Source organism: Nerophis ophidion, linkage group LG17, assembly GCF_033978795.1.
Source record: "Nerophis ophidion isolate RoL-2023_Sa linkage group LG17, RoL_Noph_v1.0, whole genome shotgun sequence".
NCBI lineage: Eukaryota > Metazoa > Chordata > Actinopteri > Syngnathiformes > Syngnathidae > Nerophis > Nerophis ophidion.
Genome location: NC_084627.1, coordinates 9,392,095 through 9,416,162, shown reverse-complemented (window position 1 = coordinate 9,416,162; position 24,068 = coordinate 9,392,095). Strand labels below are relative to the sequence as shown.

The 24,068-nt window shown below is 42.8% G+C and overlaps 1 protein-coding gene across 2 annotated transcripts in view; it reads right to left on the bottom strand.

Moving 5' to 3' along the window:
• LOC133535983 (versican core protein-like) overlaps window positions 1-24,068 on the bottom strand; it is a 36,168-nt gene that overhangs the window by 10,795 nt on the left and 1,305 nt on the right. For both annotated transcript variants that reach the window (XR_009802364.1, XM_061876099.1), the window contains exons 3-11: window positions 22,363-22,440; window positions 21,870-22,253; window positions 20,020-20,194; window positions 19,816-19,943; window positions 18,432-18,728; window positions 10,542-11,120; window positions 2,720-2,907; window positions 1,870-2,656; window positions 1,648-1,761 (exon numbers count right to left, since the gene is read on the bottom strand). Coding sequence is in view for 1 of the 2 variants with exons in the window: in XM_061876099.1 (XP_061732083.1) it covers window positions 1,648-1,761; window positions 1,870-2,656; window positions 2,720-2,907; window positions 10,542-11,120; window positions 18,432-18,728; window positions 19,816-19,943; window positions 20,020-20,194; window positions 21,870-22,253; window positions 22,363-22,440 (2,730 nt within the window). In the remaining variant the exon portion in view is untranslated. The remainder of the gene's footprint in view (window positions 1-1,647; window positions 1,762-1,869; window positions 2,657-2,719; window positions 2,908-10,541; window positions 11,121-18,431; window positions 18,729-19,815; window positions 19,944-20,019; window positions 20,195-21,869; window positions 22,254-22,362; window positions 22,441-24,068) is intronic.

Genomic DNA, 24,068 nt, shown 5'->3' with positions numbered 1-24,068 from the left:
TACAAAGCTAACCAATATTAAATAAAATACTTTTGACCATTAATGCGACTTCTTGAACAGGTACGGTAGAAACGGATGGATGTTTTATATTTTAAACATTATTTTTAACAACGAGCGGAATTATTGCAGGGGTGTCAAACTCATTTTAGATCGGGGGACACATTAAGAAAAATCTACTCCCAAATGGGCTGAACTGGTAAAACCACGGCACGATAACTTAAAAATTAAGACAACTTCAGAGTGTTTTCTTTGTTTAAAAATAGAACAAGCACATTCTGCAAATTTACAAATCACAATGTTATTGTTACTTTTTTTTTATACTTACATGTTGCGGATATAGTATTCTATGTTTATTTGTCGCTATTTATACTTTCTGAATAAATTATGTGATAATGTTCATTGGTCAACTCATTGGTGTTAATTTTCAATCTATCAAGATAAGAAAAATAATACCAAAATCAAATTACAGGATGTTATTTATGTAGTTTTCTGCTTTTCCTAACATTGTGTTTTTTTTTTTTAAATACTACACGGTCTAGCTCCATCCTATCTTGCCGATTGTATTGTACCATATGTCCCGGCAAGAAATCTGCGTTCAAAAGACTCCGGCTTATTAGTGATTCCTAGAGCCCAAAAAAAGTCTGCGGGCTATAGAGCGTTTTCCGTTCGGGCTCCAGTACTCTGGAATGCCCTCCCGGTAACAGTTCGAGATGCTACCTCAGTAGAAACATTTAAGTCTCACCTTAAAACTCATCTGTATACTCTAGCCTTTAAATAGACCTCCTTTTTGACCAGTTGATCTGCCGCTTCTTTTCTTTCTCCTATGTCCCCCCCTCCCTTGTGGAGGGGGTCCGGTCCGATAACCATGGATGAAGTACTGGCTGTCCAGAGTCGAGACCCAGGATGGACGGCTCGCCGGGACCCAGGATGGACCGCTCGCCTGTGTATCGGTTGGGGACATCTCTACGCTGCTGATCCGCCTCCACTTGAGATGGTCTCCTGTGGACGGGACTCTCGCTGCTGTCTTAGGTTCCGCTTTGAACTGAACTCTCGCGGCTGTGTTGGAGCCACTATGGATTGAACTTTCACAGTATCATGTTAGACCCGCTCGACATCCATTGCTTTCGGTCCCCTAGAGGGGGGGGGGGGGGTTGCCCACATCTGAGGTCCTCTCCAAGGTTTCTCATAGTCAGCATTGTCACTGGCGTCCCACTGGGTGTGAGTTTTCCTTGCCCTTTTGTGGGTTCTTCCGAGGATGTTGTGGTCGTAATGATTTGTGCAGTCCTTTGAGACATTTGTGATTTGGGGCTATATAAATAAACATTGATTGGTTGATTGATTTTACATAAGTAGTATAATCTACAAAGATACAAAGAATTGCTATTGCGACATCTAATGGACACATTTAGCACAGCAGTTTCTTTCATTCAAACATGTCGGCTCATTTTTTTATACTTAGTAAACTCATCCTGCGGGCCGGTTAAAACCTGTTCACGGGCCTGATCCGGCACACGGGCCGTACATTTGACACCCCTGACTTATGGTGTTAAGCAACTTTAGCTAAGATGTATCTGAGAGCCATATGCAGTCATCAAAAGAGCCAAGATCCATATGTTCCATACCCCTGGTCTAGCTGGTGATGCTCACCTGTCTCGCAGCGCCTCCCAGAGTACCCAGGTGGACACACGCAAACGCTCTCTGACCCTCGCTGGTAGCACGAGCCGCCGTGATGGCACACGCCGGAAGAACACGGCCGGGCGTCTGCGATCACATGACACGGTCATGAAAGGGCGTTTGTGTCAGCTTTAAACTGGTTACCGTGACAACATTTCTCCGAAAGCTGCAGTGGACTCGTGGAGCGTGACGTACCCGAGACGTTGCCGGTGCTGGCCTCTCCGGGGTCGGGGTGCTCTGTGGTCTTCTCAGGCACTTTGTCGTAGTCCACAGAGTCCTCCAGCGGGGCGGGGGTCAGTGCCCACTGGGACACGTAGCGGGTGTTGGCGTGCAGCGAGGGCGCAGTGGTGGAAAGTCTTTTTGGGCTTGTTAACAACCATGTGGTCTCCTTTTTGTCCCTTTGAGAGGTGAATGGGGGTTGTTGGGGGTCCAGGGTGGTTCCTCCCTCAGCTGCACTGGTTGGTACAATCATCACCTCTCCAGGAATTATACCACCCCGCTCTCCTGAAACCTCCTCCCCGCTTGAGCCCCCCGCAGAGTCCGTGTCCACAGCCGGCGACTCTACTGGGACCTCGGTTAAGGTAGAGCGACCAGGGGCCGGGGTGCTGGTGGGCATCTCTTCCGTTTCCGTCTCCTGACCCGACGTCTCTTCTTCGTCTTCGTTAGATGTTGACCCCTCCTCTTCTTGCGTCTCAAAAGTCGGACTTTCTGACTTGTATTTCCTCAAGCTGGCGGGGGCCGGGACAGGGAGGAGGTCCGATGGCGAGGTGCGGGACACGAGGGCGGTCCTTGGCGTTGTTTTGGTTATGAATGGAGAAATGTCCTCAGCCCCGCGGGTCATGTGATCATCCTCTGTGTTGGCGTCCAGGGCGGAGTAGTCAAACGGCGTCACGCTCTCCTGGTTCCCCTCCACCGTGATGGGGGAGGCGGTCTCAAACTGGTCACCCCGCGCCTCTTCAGGCAGCCTGGTGTCAAAGGTCACCTGATTGAATGAGACGTTTTAGCTCATTAATAAAATATTTACATCATCATTACTAATAATTACTTGGTGTCTCCCGTTGATGAAGCTGACAGGGGGGGGCAGATTGATGAGCGACGGCTCCAGGGGGGCCACGTCTCCGCTGCCCGGCTGGACGATCTCGCTAGTCACCTGCGAGAAGTCAGTGATTTTAGGGAATAGGGAGCCGCCGGCGCCATCCACAGGCGAGTTCAGGAGCTGCAAGATGTCATCCACTAGAGGAAATGAGAAGTTTTGGACAAAAAAAGATAGTTCTTGTTAGAACAACTTCCATGTAATGTAGATACCATGCTGCCTTTTGCAGTCATGTGATTTGAACCTTGATGAAAAAGATTGAAAATAAGTCGGGGATCTGGGGGCCGCAGGTGTGGGTGCCCTGGTGGGGGGACAAATGCTAAACTAAAATATTTTGCATTGTTTTGTGTCAAGTTTGAGTGTTTACTCAACTGCTCATGCAAATCAATGTCAATAACAAAAATAATACACCGATAACATCCATCCATCTTCTTCCGCTTATCCGAGGTCGGGTGGCGGGGGCGGCAGCCTAAGCAGGGAAGCCCAGACTTTCCTCTCCCCAGCCACTTCGTCCAGCTCTTCCCGGGGGATCCCGAGGCGTTCCCAGGCCAGCCGGGAGACATAGTCTTCCCAACGTGTCCTGGGTCTTGGGTAACAATGGACCATAACATAATATATTCAAGGAGGTAGTCAGTTTTACATACTTGGGGAGCATAATCAGTGAAGATCAGACCTGGGCAAATTAAGGACCGGGGGCCACATGAGGCCCATTGAGCTTTCCATTCTGGCCCGCCGGATATTCCCAAATAATTTGTTTTAGATCTTTAAGATGTAAAGTGTAGCTGCCATTATGATGTGCACTCATGTTTTCTAACGACTGCAAGTCTTCAACTATACAAAGTATTTCAATGCTTGGAATCTGCGCTTATGGATGATACACTAGTTACTATGGTCATCTAATTAGTTTCTATGGTCATCTAATTAGTTATTATGGTCATCTAATTAGTTTCTATGGTCATCTAATTAGTTACTATGGTCATCTAATTAGTTGCTATGGTCATCTAATTAGTTGCTATGGTCATCTATTTAGTTTCTATGGTCATCTAATTAGTTACTATGGTAATCTAATTAGTTACTATGGTCATCTAATTAGTTTCTATGGTCATCTAATTAGTTATTATGGTCATCTAATTAGTTTCTATGGTCATCTAATTAGTTACTATGGTCATCTAATTAGTTGCTATGGTCATCTAATTAGTTGCTATGGTCATCTATTTAGTTTCTATGGTCATCTAATTAGTTACTATGGTAATCTAATTAGTTACTATGGTCATCTAATTAGTTACTATGGTCATCTAATTAGTTACTATGGTAATCTAATTAGTTTCTATGGTCATCTAATTAGTTGCTATGGTCATCTAATTAGTTACTATGGTCATCTAATTAGTTACTATGGTCATCTAATTATTTGCTATGGTCATCTAATTAGTTACTATGGTAATCTAATTAGTTTCTATGGTCATCTAATTAGTTGCTATGGTCATCTAATTAGTTATTATGGTCATCTAATTAGTTACTATGGTCATCTAATTATTTGCTATGGTCATCTAATTAGTTACTATGGTAATCTAATTAGTTTCTATGGTCATCTAATTAGTTACTATGGTCATCTAATTAGTTACTATGGTCATCTAATTAGTTGCTATGGTCATCTAATTAGTTACTATGGTCATCTAATTAGTTACTATGGTAATCTAATTAGTTTCTATGGTCATCTAATTAGTTTCTATGGTAATCTAATTAGTTTCTATGGTCATCTAATTAGTTGCTATGGTCATCTAATTAGTTTCTATGGTCATCTAATTAGTTACTATGGTCATCTAATTAGTTGCTATGGTCATCTAATTAGTTGCTATGGTCATCTAATTAGTTGCTATGGTCATCGAATTAGTTACTATGGTCATCTAATTAGTTTCTATGGTCATCTAATTAGTTACTATGGTCATCTAATTAGTTGCTATGGTCATCTAATTAGTTGCTATGGTCATCTAATTAGTTACTATGGTAATCTAATTAGTTGCTATGGTCATCTAATTAGTTGCTATGGTCCTCTAATTAGTTACTATGGTAATCTAATTAGTTTCTATGGTCATCTAATTAGTTGCTATGGTCCTCTAATTAGTTACTATGGTAATCTGCGTCACAGCAGCTCAGACGAGGCACCAAGCAGTGTGGGCGGGAAGCGTTTCCACAGACGCGGAAGAAGATTTTCACAGCAAAGTTCTAAAGCTTAGTGATATATGGAGTAGAATATAATAGAATAAAAAGTACTTTATTGATCCCTGGGGGAAATTCAGCAAATATCAGATGTATCAGATTTTAGGTGGGTTTATTTTGTACCCCTCGCGTTCATTTTTCACTGTTTGTTGCAAAGAAGATGCCGAAGAGAGTGGGAGCGAAGACACAGCCCCCCCCTCCTATTGACATGGGAATCCCCCTTCTGAAGACCTGCCCCCCGGGTCAGAAACACCTTGGGTCCAGCAGAAGACACTAAACCGCCTGAGATCAGGAACAGGACAATCAAAAGCTGCCATGGCCAGATGGGGCTACAAAACCAGCCCAACCTACTGCCAATGCGAAGAAGAGGACCATACGATGCAGCATTGCCTTGTCTGTCCTCTGCTACACAACCAGTGCAGCTTAAAACATCTCACAGAGTTTAACAACAATGCAAAACACTGTGCAAAGAAATGGGAAACTGTCATATAACCACATGTTTCAAAGGCATGAAAAGAAGAAGAATGCTACTGTCGACTACTTTTAACTCCTTTTTTCTGCCCGTGTTTTTGTCACTGCATTAAGCTGTAAATGTTTGTACTTTTGGACAAAATTGTGTTTATTTGTCTGTTATATTTTCTCTCGTCTTATCCGCAGCGGTGCCTGTACAGTAGCTTTAAATCAGGGGTCGGGAACCTTTTTGGCTGAGAGAGCCAAGAAAGCCAAATATTTTAAAATGTATTTCTGTAAGAGCCATATAATATATTTTTTTAACACTGAACACAACTAAACGTGTGCATTTTTAAGTAAGACCAACATTTCTAGAGTATAATAAGTCTCTTATTCTTTGGAATAACATTTTTATTTTGATGCTAACTGTGGAGGGGACGTGGCCTGCGGGCCTGCAGCGAAGCAGGGTGTGCCACGATCGGCCTCAAAAACAGCGACAGGTACGTAGATGGCCCATCTCGGACTTGTTATCTAATCACCTGTCACTCTGTTATAAGAAGCAGCCAGGAGGAGAGACGGGGTTGAAAGTGGAGCAAATTTTTCATTTGTTTTATTCTTTTGTTTTTGTTGACTTAACTTTTTTGCTTTGTTTTTTCCCTTTTTATTTTGTGTATATTTTTTCTTGTTCTTTTTCTTCATTTTTGTTTATCTCATTATTTTTTTGTTTTTCATTTGTTTTTTCCCTTTTTATTTTTGTTTTTTGTATATTTTTTCCTGTTTTTTTTCTTTTTGTTTTTTCTCGTTTATTTTTCATTTTGAATTTGGTTTTTAATCTTTTTTTTTCTTCCTTTTGTTTCTGCTCTCTTCATTTTTTTTTTCCTTTGGTTTTTCCCTTCTTTTTTTGTATAATTGAAAAATAAAACAATATTGTAACCCTGAAACAGGCTCTCATGTCGGTGCTTGGGGGTCTGAAGAACCCCCAGGAGGACAAGCCACACACTAAGCAATAATAAATAAATTACTTCTTACCATTAACGCAACTTCTTGAGCATAAAAAAGCATGAGAATGTTTTATATTTTGAACGTTATTTTTAACAAGTGGAATTATTCATTACTTATCGTGTCAAGCGATGTCAGCTCAGATTTATCCGAGAGCCAGATGCAGTCATCAAAAGAGCCACATCTGGCTCTAAAGCCATTGGTTCCCTACCCCAGCTTTAAATACTTTGCTTTTCTTCTTGACGTTGCTGCTTTATAGCAATTAACATTTGTACACGGCATCCACGACTCTCCTATCTACAAACTCTGGAAGTTGTTGTTGACATGAGCGATAATGGTCGTTGAAAAAAAATACATTCGCTGATTTTGGATGACTCATGGGCAACGTAAACAACGACAGATGCAGCAAATTAAAAGTTCCTCTCTGTGTTCTCCCTCAGCCAAAGCCTATGACCTTCATTAAAAGTAATTTAAAAAGTGCGTGCTTCCCAGTCGGGGGTCTGTGTCGCTGCCTGGGGGGGCTGCGGTCAAACAATGAAACCTCAAGGAAACTTTAGGACACGTGCAAGTTGTACTAACAGACAACAGATAAATGTCGTTAACTCCTAGAATTTTTGTCTCTCCTTGTGTGGTGTTCGGGTCTGTGGGACCTGTTTTCATTTTTTATTCAAAGAAAAATGATGCAATTAATTAATTTTTCAAACTGAGACTCACTGACTTTGGCTCATTTTCTGTGAAGAACATATATCTGAATACATACATAATGACCACACACCATACACCCCCGTTACACATTTCTATTACATATAGGATGTCCGGGTCCACTGGACCCAGGGTAAATAGAAGTGGGAAAATTGATGTTCTGTGTAAAAGACATAGCCTGTTGTTCACTATTCTTTATTTATTTATTTATTTTAAATTACCTTTCAAATGTCTATTCTTGGTGTTGGGTTTTATGAAATACATTTCTCCAAAAAATGCGACTTATACTCCAGTGCGACTTATATATGTTTTTTTTCTTCTTTATTATGCATTTTCGGCAGGTGCGACTTATACTCCGAAGAGAATTATACTCCGAAGAAAATTAAAAATAATAATATATATATATATATATATATATATATATATATATATATATATATATATATATATATATATATGTACATATATATATACATATATATGTATACATATATATATATATATATGTGTGTACATATATATACATATATATGTATACATATATATATATATCCATATACATATATATATACACATACACATATATATACACATACACATATATATATACATATACATATATATATACACATATACATATATATATACATATACATATATATATACACATATACATATATATATACACATATACATATATATATACACATATACATATGTATATATACACACATATACACATATATATATACACATATACATATATATATACACATATACATATATATATATACACATATATATATACACACATATACATATATATATATACACATATACATATACACACACACACATATATATATATACACATATACATATACACACATATATATATATATATATATATATATATATATATATATATATATATATATATATATATATATATATATATATATATATATATATATAGTACAGGCCACCACCTCATTCAATGTGTTTTCTTTATTTTCATGACCATTTACATCATAGATTGTCACTGAAGGCATCCAAACTAGGAATAAACACATGTGGAATTATGTACTTAACAAAAAAAGGTGAAATAACTGAAAACATGTTGTATATTTTAGTTTCTTCAAAATAGCCACCCTTTTCTCTCATTACTGCTTTGCACACTCTTGGCATTCTCTGGATGGGCTTCTAGAGGTAGTCACCTGACACGGTTTTCACTTTGCAGGTGTGCTTGAGGCTCATGGAGAGAATGCCAAGAGTGTGCAAAGCCGTAATCAAAGCAAAGGGTGGCTATTTTGTATAAACTAGAATATAAACATGTTTTCAGTTATTTCACCTTTTTTTGTTAAGTACATAAATTAAGTGTTCATTCCCAGCTTTGATGTGACAATCTACAATGTGAATAGTCATGAATGAGAAGGTGTGTCCAAACTTTTAGCCTGCACTGTGTTTGCTTGACACAATATTGTTGCAGCATGACTATTTGCACTTAAAAATACAGGATAAATATTTGAGTATTACATTCAATTACAGTCAGTGTGTATCCTAAACATTCCTGCCAATTAATTGTACACACTAGCACTGGCTTCCTGTTCCACTCAGGATTGAATTCAAAATCTCCCTAATAACCCACCAGTGCCTCCATGGAAATGCCCCCCTCTACCTCAAAGAACTGCTCACCCCCAAATCCTCCACAGGACACCTCTGTTCCAAACAGGCTAACCTCCTCCAACCTCCACGGATAAAGCTACGAACTATGAGACACCGGGCTTTCTGCTCCCCTGCTCCCAGTCTATGGCACGCTCTCCCTGACCACCTGAGGGCACCTCAGACTGTGGATGCTTTTAAAAAAGGCTTAAAAACCCATCTTTTAAAAAAAGCCTTTTTATAGACATGCATGCTTGTTCTAACTATTGGGTTGTTTCTAGTTTTATATTTTATTTATTTTTATTATCTTTTTATTATTATTATTATTACAATTTTTTTTACACTGTGGCCCTTTGAGGTTGTTTGCTCAACGTAAATTTTTTTTTTTTTTTTACAAACAAAATCTATTATTATTATTATTATTACTACGGCACCTTTTTTGGTTTGTTTTTTTGGACATATACCACTATAATATGATACCGTAGCGTTACTGTGATATAATTTTTCCTGTTTTTCTTCTTTTTGTTTTTTCTCCTTTATTTTCTATTTTAAATTTGTTTTTTAATCTTTTTTTTTTCTTCCTTTTGTTTCTGCTGTCTTCATTTTTTTTCCTTTGGTTTTTCCCTTCTTTTTTTGTATAATTGAAAAATAAAACAATATTGTAACCCTGAAACAGGCTCTCATGTCGGTGCTTGGTGGTCTGAAGAACCCCCAGGAGGACAAGCCACACACTAAGCAATAATAAATAAATTACTTCTTACCATTAACGCAACTTCTTGAACATAAAAAAGCATGAGCATGGGTTGTTTCTAGTTTTATATTTTATTTATTTTTATTATCTTTTTATTATTATTATTATTACAATTTTTTTTACACTGTGGCCCTTTGAGGTTGTTTGCTCAACGTAAATTTTTTTTTTTTTTTTACAAACAAAATCTATTATTATTATTATTATTACTACGGCACCTTTTTTGGTTTGTTTTTTTGGACATATACCACTATAATATGATACCGTAGCGTTACTGTGATATAATTTTTCCTGTTTTTCTTCTTTTTGTTTTTTCTCCTTTATTTTTTATTTTAAATTAAATTATTTAAATTATTATTATTATTACTACGGCACCTTTTTTGGTTTGTTTTTTTGGACATATACCACTATAATATGGTACCGTAGCGTTACTGTGATAATAGAGGGCCGCCCCGCCCCATATGATCACAGTGAATTTTCAAAATGGGGTCCCAGGGATCCCATCAAGTCATACAAATGGGGTCCCACAGTAAATTTTTAGGGTCAGACTTTTTTGTTTTTGGATGTAACCCATTTAAAAATAAATTATAAACGTATGCATCCTCCTCAGTGTTGGCGTTAACACACTTTTTGTGTCTTTTTACGCATTAAAATCAGAAAGGACGGGAAATTCCGGAAGTCCACGCGTCACCCGGACGCAGATTTTTTTTTAAACATTTTGTAGGGACGGCGTGGCGGTGTTGGGAGAGTGGCCGTGCCAGCAACCTGAGGGTTCCTGGTTTAATCCCCACCTTCCACCAACCTCGTCACGTCTGTTGTGTCTCTAAGCAAGACCCTTCACCCTTGCTCCTGATGAGTCGTGGTTGGGGCCTTGCATGGCAGCTCCCGCCATCAGTGTGTGAATGTGTGTGTGAACGGGTGAATTTGGAAAGTTATCCATGTATAACACATTTACCATAATGACATCACTAAGTAAGTCATGTGTCGTCGACTGACCTGATTTGTTCCGGTCGTGCACGTTGACGATGATGACATGGACGGGGGGCTTGGCTGATGACGCCCCCTCAGCAGGAAGCGCCAGTGACGATTGGTTAAAAGTCAGTGGGGGCGTGTCCTCTTTAAAAACCAGGGCCGGTTGTTGTGACTCCGCCTTCCCCGGCTGCGTGGTGGCGGTCGAGTCGGGAAAAATCAGCATTGGGGTTTGAGAGCCAGCGGGGGTCCTGTCCAACCCGGTGGGTGTGGAGCCGGTCCGCTGGAACACATAGGTGGGGGTCGGCGCCGATTCAAGGTTGACGCCGCTAAAAGAGTCAGAGCTGCTGCCTGCCTCGCCGCTGCCATCCTGAGTGGCGCCGAGGGGCGGGGGCGGCGTGGTGGGGGACAAGACAGCCTCTCTGACTGGTACCGACTCAAGCCCGGTCAGCCCCGTTTCTAAAACATCTTCCTTGTCACGTGAAAGGGGGGTCCTTGCGGTGTGGGCGGAGTCAAGTTGACCTGAATGAGTGACAGCTCCGGTCTGAGGGTCTTCTGATGTTGGAGGGGGGGAGGAGCTGCTCACAGTTGTTTGCTCCAGCTTGGCTGGGGGACAAAGAAGAGAAGGAAGAAGAACATCAAGAGAAATAGAGTGAATACATTCATTCTGACTAGAAATGACACATTCCAAAAATACTTAGCTATATGAATGACGCTAACGTCACTGTTTTAAGTTGCGTAGTAGTAGTGATGTCATATACCCTGCTCCCACCCCCCATCTTCTTCTGCTTATCCGAGGTCGGGTCACGGGGGCAGCAGCCTAAGCAGGGTCCTCTCCCCAGCCATATTATCCAGCTCCTCCCGGGGTATCTCAAGGCTTTCCCAGGCCAGCCTGGAGACATAGTCTTCCCAACGTGTCCTGGGTCTTCCCCGTGGCCTCCTACCGGTCGGACGTGCCCTAAACACCTCCCTAGGGAGGCATTCGGGTGGCATCCTGACCAGATGCTCGAACCACCTCATCTGGCTCCTCTCCATGTGGAGGAGCAGCGGCTTTACTTTGAGCTAACCTAGGATTGCAGAGCTTCTCACCCTATCTCTAAGGGAGACTCCCGCACCCGGCGGAGGAAACTCATTTGGGCCGCTTGTACCCGTGATCTTGTCCTTTCGGTCATAACCCAAAGCTCATAACCATAGGTGAGGATGGGAACGTTGATCGACCGGTAAATTGAGAGCTTTGCCTTCCGGCTCAGCTCCTTCTTCACCACAACGGATCGATAGAGCGTCCGCATTACTGAAGACGCCGCACCGATCCGCCTGTCGATCTCACCATCCACTCTTCCCTCACTCGTGAACAAGACTCTGAGGTAGTTGAATTCCTCCACATGGGGCAGGGTCTCCTCCCTTTTCCGGGCGAGAACCATGGACTCGGACTTAGAGGTTCTGATTCTCTTCACACTCGGCTGCGAACCGATCCAGTGAGAGATGAAGATCTTAGCCAGATGAAGCCATGAGGACCACATCATCTGCAAAAAGCAGAGACCCAATCCTGAAGTCACCAAACCGGAACCCCTCAACGCCTTGACTGCGCCTAGAAATTCTGTCCATAAAAGTTATGAACAGAATGGGTGACAAAGAGCAACCAACCCTCACTGGAAACGTGTCCGACTTACTGCCGGCAATGCGGACCAAGCTCTGACACTGATCATACAAGGAGCAGACCGCCACAATCAAACAGTCCGATACCCCATACTCTCTGAGCACTCCCCAGAAGACTTCCCGGGGGACACAGTCGAATGCCTTCTCCAAGTCCACAAAGCACATGTAGACTGGTTGGGCAAACTCCCATGAACCCTCAAGGACCCTGCCCATATTATAGAGCTGGTCCACAGTTCCACGACCAGGACGAAAACCAAACTGTTCCTCCTGAATCCGAGGTTTGACTATCCGACTTTCCAAATAGGTAAATACCGTTTTCTGATTGACCCGTGTGAAGTTGGCCCCCCCACCTTGACCAAATGTACCCAATCATTTGTGCTCGTCTGTGCTGTAAAATGTTTGTTTGTGCTCTTACAGGTTAAGTAACTAACATTTGTTATTAATGTGTAATTAATGTGTTAGTAATCATAACTACCCCCCAGTTATGATGTCAAAATCTCCACAAATGTGTTCCATTCCTTTGTGCTTCGTTTGTCCTACAACATTTTTTGGTCCAAATATTTTATTTTGAAGAGACCTACATTTTAATAATTGACATCCTTCAGCAAAAATCAACAGGAAGTTGGCAATTACCCCTTCAAAACTAAAGTTTTGTAAAAACCCGTCACCTTTCTTCAAACATTATCTCCTATGAGCGCGTTTGTCGTTTCGCCTTCAAACTCGCACAGGAGAGAGTTTGAACCCTTCTGATTAAAAGTTATTGAAAGAGTTTTGATTACTGCTCCGGTTTTGATTTTATGACCCTTCAAAGATCAACTGAGCTGATGCTGCTGCGCTGTGGTTGTCTCAAGATGGCTACTACCAACGGATAAAAGTATCGGGACACTTAGGACTAACACTAGGCAAAAGTATTGGGACACTTATGGCTACCACTGGACAAAAGAATTGGGCCACTTTGGACTAACAGTAGACAATGACAATGTGAAATGGAATTATTAAATATTTTTTGTCCTCAAAATTCTACACACAATACCCTATAATAATAGTAGCTACTATCCATGCTTCTACCGCTTATCCGGGTTTGGGTCGCGGGGGCAGTAGCTAAAGGTGGGCCCGACCAACGCTGCTTGCAGCTTTGATTTATTTTGAAGTTATAAACAAAGCGGGCTTCACGGTGGAAGAGGGGTTAGTGCGTCTGCCTCACAATACGAAGTTCCTGCAGTCCTGGGTTCAAATCCAGGCTCGGGATCTTTCTGTGTGGAGTTTGCATGTTCTCCCCGTGAATGCGTGGGTTCCCTCCGGGTACTCCGGCTTCCTCCCACTTCCAAAGACATGCACCTGGGGATAGGTTGATTGGCAACACTAAATGGGCCCTAGTGTGTGAATGTTGTCTGTCTATCTGTGTTGGTCCTGTGATGAGGTGGCGACTTGTCCAGGGTGTACCCCGCCTTCCGCCCGATTGTAGCTGAGATAGGCGCCAGCGCCCCCCGCGACCCCGAAAGGGAATAAGCGGTAGAAAATGGATGGATGGATATAAACAAAGCTTTTGACACGGTGGGAAAAGAGGGCTGCTTATGGACAATGATTTGTTAATCATTTATTCAATTTTAATAGTTAGACCAAATTTTTTTGCAATTATTAATTACTGGTTTGCAAAAAATATTTTGAACCCAAATAGGTGAAATTAGGTCATCTCCCACGGCACACTAGTGTGCTGCGGCACAGTGGTTGAAAAACACTGGTTTAGATGACATCAGTAGTCTGAAAATGTATTTTGGAATAACTTCAAAAATCATAACAGCACAAACGAAGCACTGCTACGGGGAGATTTGGACATCTTCACACATATCACTTGGCTGCACAAGGGCGCTCCTTAAAAGGAGAAAAAGAAAGACTTTAGGACATAAAGTCAATAAAAACACAGTTTTAGCTCCGTGAACTTGAGCTAATTGAGCGAATACTTGCCAAGTATTAGCTTTAGTAAATAGTGTTAATGTGCGATGCTCGTTTAAAAGGATTTGAATGTCTGATGTTTTCCAAACAACTTAAGTGTTGAAAGGGACTGAATGATGTCATCAGCTCGGGAAACATTCAGCAGATCCTTCAGGAGCGAGCACGTGCCACCAAAATAGGGCGTTGTGACCCGGCCCGCCGATGATGTCATGGTTTTGGCGGCCTGCCACCATCTGGACGGGTGGAGGATCTACAACCCTCCAGTGAGCATGTGACTGACTGGTCCTGGTGCGGCCTTGGGTCTGTTCCAGCTGCCACGCATTACGGACGGCTCTGTTTACGTTAGCCCGGGTGGGGGTTTTCCCCTCGTGAACACGACGTGGACGTCCATCAACGCAAACGGCATGTTCTCACCTTTACAACTCACAAAATAAGCACTATTCATTCCCTCCACAGTAACGCACTGCTGGTGGTCAACTATATCTGGGGACCATTGATGGAAACATGGCTGCCAATTCCCACCAGCACCGACCATTCTTTACATTTACACACCAGACAATCACTCACATTTATATAACGATCCAAGATGACCTCACACCGTGCAAAATGAAAACATGAACGCCGTTTTGACAGGAAACAAAGCGTGTAAGTTAGTTCCTTTGTGTCTTTCTCAGACTATGGTGGACCAACGCCGTGCACCAGGATGCCAGAACAAACAAATGAAAAGGGGAGTGCATTTTACCGCATTCCAAAAGATCCAGAAAGACAACACGAGGGGATTACGGCAACTAAAAATGCAAAAGAAGAACATAAAACTCAGCACTTAGAGCCTCTGTCTAATACAAAAAGCATAGTATTAAGCTTCAGGTATGTCAACCACTGTGCCGCGGTACACTAGTGTGCCGTGAGATACAGTCTGGTGTGCCGTGGGAGATTATGTAGTTTCACCTATCCATCCATCCATCCATCCATCATCTTCCGCTTATCCGAGGTCGGGTCGCGGGGGCAGCAGCCTAAGCAGGGAAGCCCAGACTTCCCTCTCCCCAGCCACTTCGTCCAGCTCTTCCCGGGGGATCCCGAGGCGTTCCCAGGCCAGCCGGGAGACATAGTCTTCCCAACGTGTCCTGGGTCTTCCCCGTGGCCTCCTACCAGCTGGACGTGCCCTAAACACCTCCCTAGGGAGGCGTTCGGGTGGCATCCTGACCAGATGCCCGAACCACCTCATCTGGCTCCTCTCGATGTGAAGGAGCAGCGGCTTTACTTTGAGTTCTTCCCGGATGGCAGAGCTTCTCACCCTATCTCTAAGGGAGAGACCCGCCACACGGCGGAGGAAACTCGTTTCGGCCGCTTGTACCCGTGATCTTATCCTTTCGGTCATGACCCAGAGCTGATGACCATAGGTGAGGATGGGAACGTAGATCGACCGGTAAATTGAGAGCTTTGCCTTCCGGCTCAGCTCCTTCTTCACCACAACGGATCGATACAACGTCCGCATTACTGAAGACGCCGCACCGATCCGCCTGTCGATCTCACCATCCACTCTTCCCTCACTCGTGAACAAGACTCCTAGGTACTTGAACTCCTCCACTTGGGGCAGGGTCTCCTCCCCAACCCGGAGATGGCACTCCACCCTTTTCCGGGCGAGAACCATGGACTCGGACTTGGAGGTGCTGATTCTCATTCCGGTCGCTGGGTTAGGGTTAGGGTTCCGGTCGTTTCACCTATTTGGGTCAAAAATACGTTTTGCAAACCAGTAATTATAATCCGCAAATAATGTGCCGTTGTTGAGTGGTCGGTGCTGTCCACAGCTCAGCGGAGTAACCGTGTAATACTCTTCCATATCAGTAGGTGACAGCCGGGAGCTAATTGCTTTGTAGATGTCGGGAACAGGTCGTGTGAGACGATGATGGTTTGTCGTGATAACAATATGCAGAAGACAGCGGGAGGCAGCGTGCAGGTAAAAATGTATCTAATGCTGAGTGCCCATAAAAGACATTCAAGCTTAGGGATGGCTATGCATAATGAAACTAAAACTGAACTGGCTACAAAGTAAAAAAAAAAAAAACAGAATGCTGGACGACAGCAAAGACTTACAGCGTGTGGAGCAGAGACAGTGTCCACAAAGTACATCCATCCATACATGACATGACAACAATGTCCACACAGAGAAGGATAACAACAGTTGAAATAGAATTGATTGCTAAAACAAAGCACGGTGCGGGGAATAGTGCTCAAAGGAAGGCATAAAACTGCAACATGAAAATACCAACAAAACAGGAAAAGACACCAAAATAGGAGCGCAAGACACTGCACACAAGAACACACCAAAAAACTAAAAAAAAGTCACAGCGTTATGTGACAGGTCGGGTCCGTACTTTGAGACAAGTATAGTGATGCATAGTTGGTTATGGTTTAAATTCATATTCAACAACGGCGATGACAAGTTTTTATTGTCAATATCGAGTTAAATTTTATAATGATTTCTGCTTCGGATTTTTTCAATGAAAAAAATGCGCCTTGGCTCAAAAAAGGTTGAAAAACACTGTTCTACACTATAATAGTGTGTATTAACCTACCTGTCATTATAGTCTGCGGGCTCCAGTACTCTGGAATGTTCTACCAGTAACAGTTAGAGATGCTACCTCATTTAAGTCCCATCTTAAAACTCATTTGTATACTCTAGCCCAGTGGTCGGCAACCTTTTTGGCTGAGAGAGCCATGAAAGCCAAATATTTAAAAATGTATTTCCGTAAGAGCCATATAATATTTAATAACACTGAACACAACTAAACGCATGCATTTTTAAGTAAGACCAACATTGCTAGAGTATAATAGGTCTCTAATTCTTTGTAATAACATTGTTATTCTTAAGCTAACTGTGGTGGGGGCGTGGCCTGTGGGCCTGCAGCAAACTTGGGTGTCCCAGGACCGGCCTCGAAATCAACGACAGGTGTGTAGATGGCCCACCCGGGCCTTGTTATCTAATCACCTGTCGCTCTGTTATAAGCAGCAGCCAGGAGGAGAGGAGGTGTGGAGGCTGGAGCCAGAGCGAGAGCAAGAGAGAAAAATACAATTGCCGGAAAGCAACAGAGAGACTTACTGAAAAATAAACCACTAATGTAACCCTGAAAAGGGCTCTCATGTCAGTGCTTGGTGGTCTGAAGAACCCCCAGAAGGGCAAGGCCCACACGAATCAAAAATAAATAAATTATTACTTCCCATTAACGCAACTTCTTGAACATAAAAAAGCATGAGAATGTTTTATATTTTGAACGTTATTTTTAACACTGTGATAACAAGTGGAATTATTCATTACTTATCGTGTTAAGGAATGTCAGCTCAGATTTATCCGAGAGCCAGATGCAGTCATCAAAAGAGCCACAGGTTCCCTACCCCTGCTCTAGCCTTTAAATAGAACCCTTTTTAAGACCAGTTGATCTGCCGTCTCTCTTTTCTTCCATGCTCTGCCCCCCTCTCCTGCAGTAGAGTTTATCAAGTGATGACTGTCACAACAAGGCGGTTTTCTCAATTTACTGCCAGGATTGTTCTCCCAGGAAGCAAACTGACTATTCTGGACAGGACTTGAAGGTAGGAACATGATTTAATCTGGACTATCCAATAGGTACAAACAAAAAGCGCACAAGGCGAAGCCACAACTTAACGCAGGAAACAAAAGCTAACACTTAAAATAAACTATGGACAGGGCAAAAACTCACTAACTGTGGCATGAACAAGCAAAAACTTACTTGACAAGGCATGAAGCAAACAATCGCATGACACAAGCAATGACGCCAGGCCGGCTGACGGACAAAGACAGGCGTAAATACTGGTCGCTTGATTAGAGACAGGTGTGTCCCAAACGCAAGAGGCAGGTGAAAATCACAAGTCGTCATGGAAACTAAAACAAACAAGGATGCACAAAAACAGGAACTAATGGAGTCTTAAAACTAACAGAAAATAACAAAAACATGATCCAGACCACAGATCATGACGACCACCAATGATTCGCTAGCTGTTCAAAGTCGGTACCCGGGATGGACTGCTGACTTGTCTCCATTCAAGATAATTAGTGTAGTAATAAGGTATAGTTGTATATGTCCTGATATACAGTATATCTGAAACTCGGCCTTTTGTTATTAGACGTCATGTGCATATGTCGCCTAAGTTTTGTGGGTGTATTGTTCGATGTTTGCGTGATTAAAATGCTCTAAAGGCTTCACTGTGCATTTTAGCAGCTGCTTCAACATGGCGAGGTAAACAAAAGTGGTCACGTGACGTCCAGTGTCAAAAAAGAGAAGAGTGCGTCACCTTGGAAGCAGTACACGCCGTGTTTGTCCGTGGGGTCCGGGAATCCCGTCTGGTCCTCGTACTTGTAGAGGGTCCGAACCCCGAGCAGGCCCCCCCCACACTGGGGGAGGGGGACATTGACGGGGTAGCGGACGCTGCCGTCAGAGAGCCAGCCGTAGTCGCAGCGGTTTAGCCCCGCCCTCCATGCGGCGAACAGCTGCCCGGGTGATGCCATCGTGGCGCCGTGCTTCTGGCACTCCGCCCTGGCCTCCTGGAGGGTTAACTTGGTGTTGAGGGACGGGGGGAAGAAGACCTCGCCTTCACATACAACAAAACAATACAGGTTCAATACGAGTACGTGTAGTTACCACAATCTACCACTTCATGTGCTAGTAGGGTTGTCCTGAAACCAATATTTTGTTACCGGTATCGATGTTATCATAGTAGTATCGACGAGATATGATCTTGTACTTGGTATCATTACAGTAGATCCACCCATGGCACTTGTTTACATTCAGGAACCGGTGAGCTATGGTGTGTCGTGAAGCTTGTTTAGCTATTTCCCGGTTCTCCAGTGATAATAATACATGTGAGAAACTTACTTTGCTGAAACACTGTCGACTGCAGATGGATGTTAGCTGCTCCTAAGGCCAAAGCTGTTTGTTTACATGTTTTTTTTTATTTCTCTTTGCAATTAGGGCTTATTGGACCCTAAAAAGAATAAAAACTAGGAATCACCTTTTGATATGATGTACTTAGTCCATAAGTACACAAACGTGTACTTCATGTTTAGTGACATGCTACTTCTAATTTTTACACTTTTTTTTTTCCAATTTCTGTTGCATGTTTTACTCTTCTGACACCACCAGACGGCAGTATAAGTGTCCACATAAGCGGCCATGAGACCCCAATTCAGTAGTGTACACAATTTTGGAAGTAAGAGCTAAAAGGTGCTGTCCACGAATGTGGACACTAAGCCTTTAGAGGTGTTAAAGCAGCTCTTCCTGAGGGTGTTTCAGTGTTATAACTTCACCTTTAGTTTATAAGCCAAAATGCGTTCGTTCTCCCTTTTCTGTCCACACACTGTGTCTGCTTGTAAGTAGTCTGTGCGTGTGCGCTGCCGAACATGCTCCCCCGCTCGTAAAACCAGCAATGTCATGATGTGACGACGCGCTGTCATCCATCCATCCATCTTCTACCGATTATTCCCTTTAGGGTCGCGGAACGCGCTGTCATGCACGGTAAAAAATAAAAAATAAATAAAAAAATAAATACATTGGGAACTGGTACTATTCAAACAGAGTATAGTACTGTTTTTGATTCATTAGTACCGCAATGCTATACTAGTACTGGTATACCGTACAACCCTACATGCTAGTAACGACAAATAAATAAGATGTAATACCGTTTAGTTTGTCTACATAGCAAAAGACATCATATTTCTCTGAAGCCGATCTGACGCCGTATGTTCTCACTCCAGGTCGACTTTTCAGGTCACCTTCACACCCCGGACGAGGAAGTGTGATTGGATATCTGCCGGGGAAAAAAACGTCCATTGTAAAACATTTGTGAGGTTGTCAGCATGCTATCAGCAGCTAGCAGCACCCACCTGACCGTCTGGTCCGCCAGCCAGCCGGCGTCACAGTGGTCAAAACCGTCCAGGAAGGCCGCCGTCAACTGTTGGGGCGTCGCCATGGCGGCACCGACCGAGCGACACGCCTCCGCCGCTGCGGGGAAGTCCAAGTTGTATCGACTGGTGTTGGCCCGGTAGTGGAACACCACACCTGATGCCAAAGAAGAACACGCTAGCATAAGCAGCAAAATTCAGAAAATCTTGTTTTTTTATAAAAATTGTTATTGTATTAGTTATTTGCTAAATGAACAGGATCATTTTTTGCAGAATGTGAATAATTCAATAACCTTGCTAGTCCTCCCAGGAAGTATTTTGTGTTGACTAGTTTGGCCCCAAACGGGACAAGCGGTAGACAATGGATGGATGGATAGTTTGTGTGCAGATAGCAAACAACGTGTATGTATGTATTAAGTTAAAAGTTAAAGTAGCAATGTTTGTCACACACACACATTTGGTGTGGTGAAATATGTCTTCTGCATTTGACCCATTCCCTTGTTCACCCCCTGGGAGGTGAGGGGAGCAGTGAGCAGCAGCGGTGCCACGCCCAGAAATGATTTTAGGTGATTTAACCCCCAATTCCAACCCTTGATGCTGAGTGCAAAGCAGGGACTCAGCATCAAGCTCCCATTTTTATAGTCTTTGGTATGACTCGGCCAGGGTTTGAACTCACAACCTACCCACGTCAGGGCAGATACTCTAACCCCGAGGCCACTGAGTAGTACTTATATATATATATATATATATATATATATATATATATATATATATGTGTGTATATATATATATATATACATATATATACACATATATACAAATTTATGTGAGTGTGTGTGTATATATATACACACACACACACACATATACATATATATATATATATATATATATACTCGACGTCCATTGCACCGGTTGCCCTGGGGGGTGGGGGGGTCCCACATCTACGGTCCTCTCCAAGGTTTCTCATTAATGCAGTGGGTTAAGTTTTTCCTTGCCCTGATGTGGGATCTGAACAGAGGATGTCGTTGTGGCTTGTGCAGCCCTTTGAGACACTTGTGATTTAGGGCTTTATAAATAAACATTGATATATATATATATATATATATATATACATACATACACAAAAAAAATGTTTATCAGTTTGAGCATCAATGTTGTCTTTGTAGCATATTCAACTGAATATGAGTTGAAAATGATTTGCAAATCATTGTATTCCATTTAAATTTACATCTAACACAATTTCCCAACTCATATGGAAACAGAGTTTGAATATATATATATATATATATATATATATATATATATATATATATATATATATATATATATATATACTGTATATGTATACATAGATAGATAGATATACCGGCCCCCAGACACATTATCTTCTCTAAATTTGGCCCTCCGAGTCAAAATAATAGCCCAGGCCTGGACTAATGTATGCACCGCTCGGTGCTGTTACACTGCAGTCCAGTAGGTGGCAGTAACACAGACTACGTAGTGCTCCATCAGGTGACTCCATCAGGTGGCTCCAATGGAAGCGGACTCTACCGTCCATCCATCCATCAATTTTCTACCGCTTATTCCCTTTCGGGGTCGCGGGGGGCGCTGGCGCCTATCTCAGCTACAATCGGGCGGAAGGCGAGGTACACCCTGGACAAGTCGCCACCTCATCACAGGGCCAACACAGATAGACTGACAACATTCACACTCACATTCACACACTAGGGCCAATTGGGAAAAGTCCCCCTCCTTCAGCAGCAGTACTCTGCTGTTAACAACTTCCTGTGTCATTAAAAAACCTTCAGCACCACATGAGGTCCACTCACCGCTGACGTGCAGGCTGGTACTGCTGTGGCGGTCCTCCATGCCGTACATGACCTCGCAGCGGTACTCGCCCGCGTCGCTCGCTCTCAGCCCGGCAAGATCCAGAGAGGCATGGCCCAGCTCCAAAGTGCGGGGGCCCAGGGACACCCGCCCCGCATAGTCCTGACCGACCTTGACCACACCCCCCTGGGCCACCAGCACCACTCTCTCCTCCCCCGCCTCCACACGAGTCCACTTGACCCTCAGCGGCTCGTCAGTGAGTGTGGTCGTTGTATGTAAGAGGGCGAGGCTTGGAGTGGGAGCCGTCGCGGTGGAGAAGCGGCACGGCAGCGTCGCCCGGGCGGCCAGCGAGCCGGACACGCGCCACTCTTCCTCCATGTTGGTCACTACAATGAACAAACATAACTAGAAGTTTGTAGAACCCTCCAAAGAAGGTTCTTCTCCAAAGATACTCACAGCCACCTCAGTGCAGCCTGAGGTTCTGATGGGACTCACCTGGCGGCGGCCGAGCAGAACACAGGTTCAGTAGAACCAGCAGGCCCGACAAGACGTGCAGAACCATCGTCACTCGACCTAAAGCAGGGGTGTCAAACTCGTTAGAGCTCAGGGACCACATGGAGGAACATCTGTTCCAAAGAGAGCCAGACTGGTAAAATCATGACATGATAACTTAAAAATAAAGATAACTTCAGATTGTTTTTTTGTTTAATATTAGGCCATGTTTTTTTACACTTAAATGTTGCAGCTAATTGTATTCTATCTTCATTAGTTGTTATTTATACTTTATGAATAAATTATGTGAGAATATTCATTAGTCAAATAGGTGGAATTGAGTCTTGCAGAGGTTTAAAGTGCTCCCATTGGTGTTATTTTGTAATTTGATTGATTGATTGATACTTTTATTAGTAGATTGCACAGTACAGTACATATCCCGTACAATTGACCACTAAATGGTAACAACCCGAATAAGTTTTTCAACTTGTTTAAGTCGGAGTCCACGTTAATCAATTCATGGTAATCTATCAGAAGATGAAATTAATGTAATTTTCCTCAATTGATGTACTAACATGTGGTTTATTCTGTACATACGTCGCATCGTCTACAACAAAACTTGTGAATTCGGATTAATTGATCACACGTGAAGCAAGAAGAGAATACATATTATTTCAGAATATTTATGTTTGCACAGAAAACGTGTCCCCAGTCATAAGTACGACACGAAATGCACAGATGATCAATTGGTATACTATCACTAATAAGCAATAGAAGAATAGAAGTGTTGCCTCTATCCTAACATAGCTCCGCCCTCTCTGAAGTCATGCGTGTGGTAAGGCAGTGTTTTTCAACCTTTTTTGAGCCAAGGCACAATCAATAATTGCAAAAAATGTTGGTCTAACTATCAAAATTTTATAAATGATTAACAAATCATTATTCATAAGCATCCCTCTTTTCCCACCGTGTCAAAAGCTTTGTTTATAACTTCAAAATAAATTAAAGCTGCAAGCACAGCGTTGGTCGGTCCCGCCTTTGGCTGCTGCCCCCGCGACCCAAACCCGGATAAGCGGTAGAAGCATGGATAGTAGCTACTATTATTATAGGGTATTGTGTGTAGAATTTTGAGGACAAAAAATATTTAATTCCATTTCACATCGTCATTGTGAAGTGAATTGTGAAGTGAATTATATTTATATAGCGCTTTTCTCTAGTGACTCAAAGCGCTTTACATAGTGAAACCCAATATCTAAGTTACATTTTAAACCAGTGTGGGTAGCACTGGGAGCAGGTGGGTAAAGTGTCTTGCCCAAGGACACAACGGCAGTGACTAGGATGGCGGAAGCGGGGATCGAACCTGCAACCCTCAAGTTGCTGGCACGGCCGCTCTACCAACCGAGCTATACCGCCTGTCTGTCTACTGTTAGTCCAAAGTGGCCCAATTCTTTTGTCCAGTGGTAGCCATAAGTGTCCCAATACTTTTGCCCAGTGTTAGTCCTAAGTGTCCCGATACTTTTATCCATTGGTAGTAGCCATCTTGAGACAACAACAGCGAGAACAGGAGAAATCATTAAAAAACGAAACTCAGTTTACAGTAAAAAGTCATCCTCGCAATTGTTGGATATGACTTTCAAGCATAACCATCAATATGTCTTTCTTAGAGCGATATTTCCCGCATAAACTTTGTTTTAGCAATCAAGAATATTACA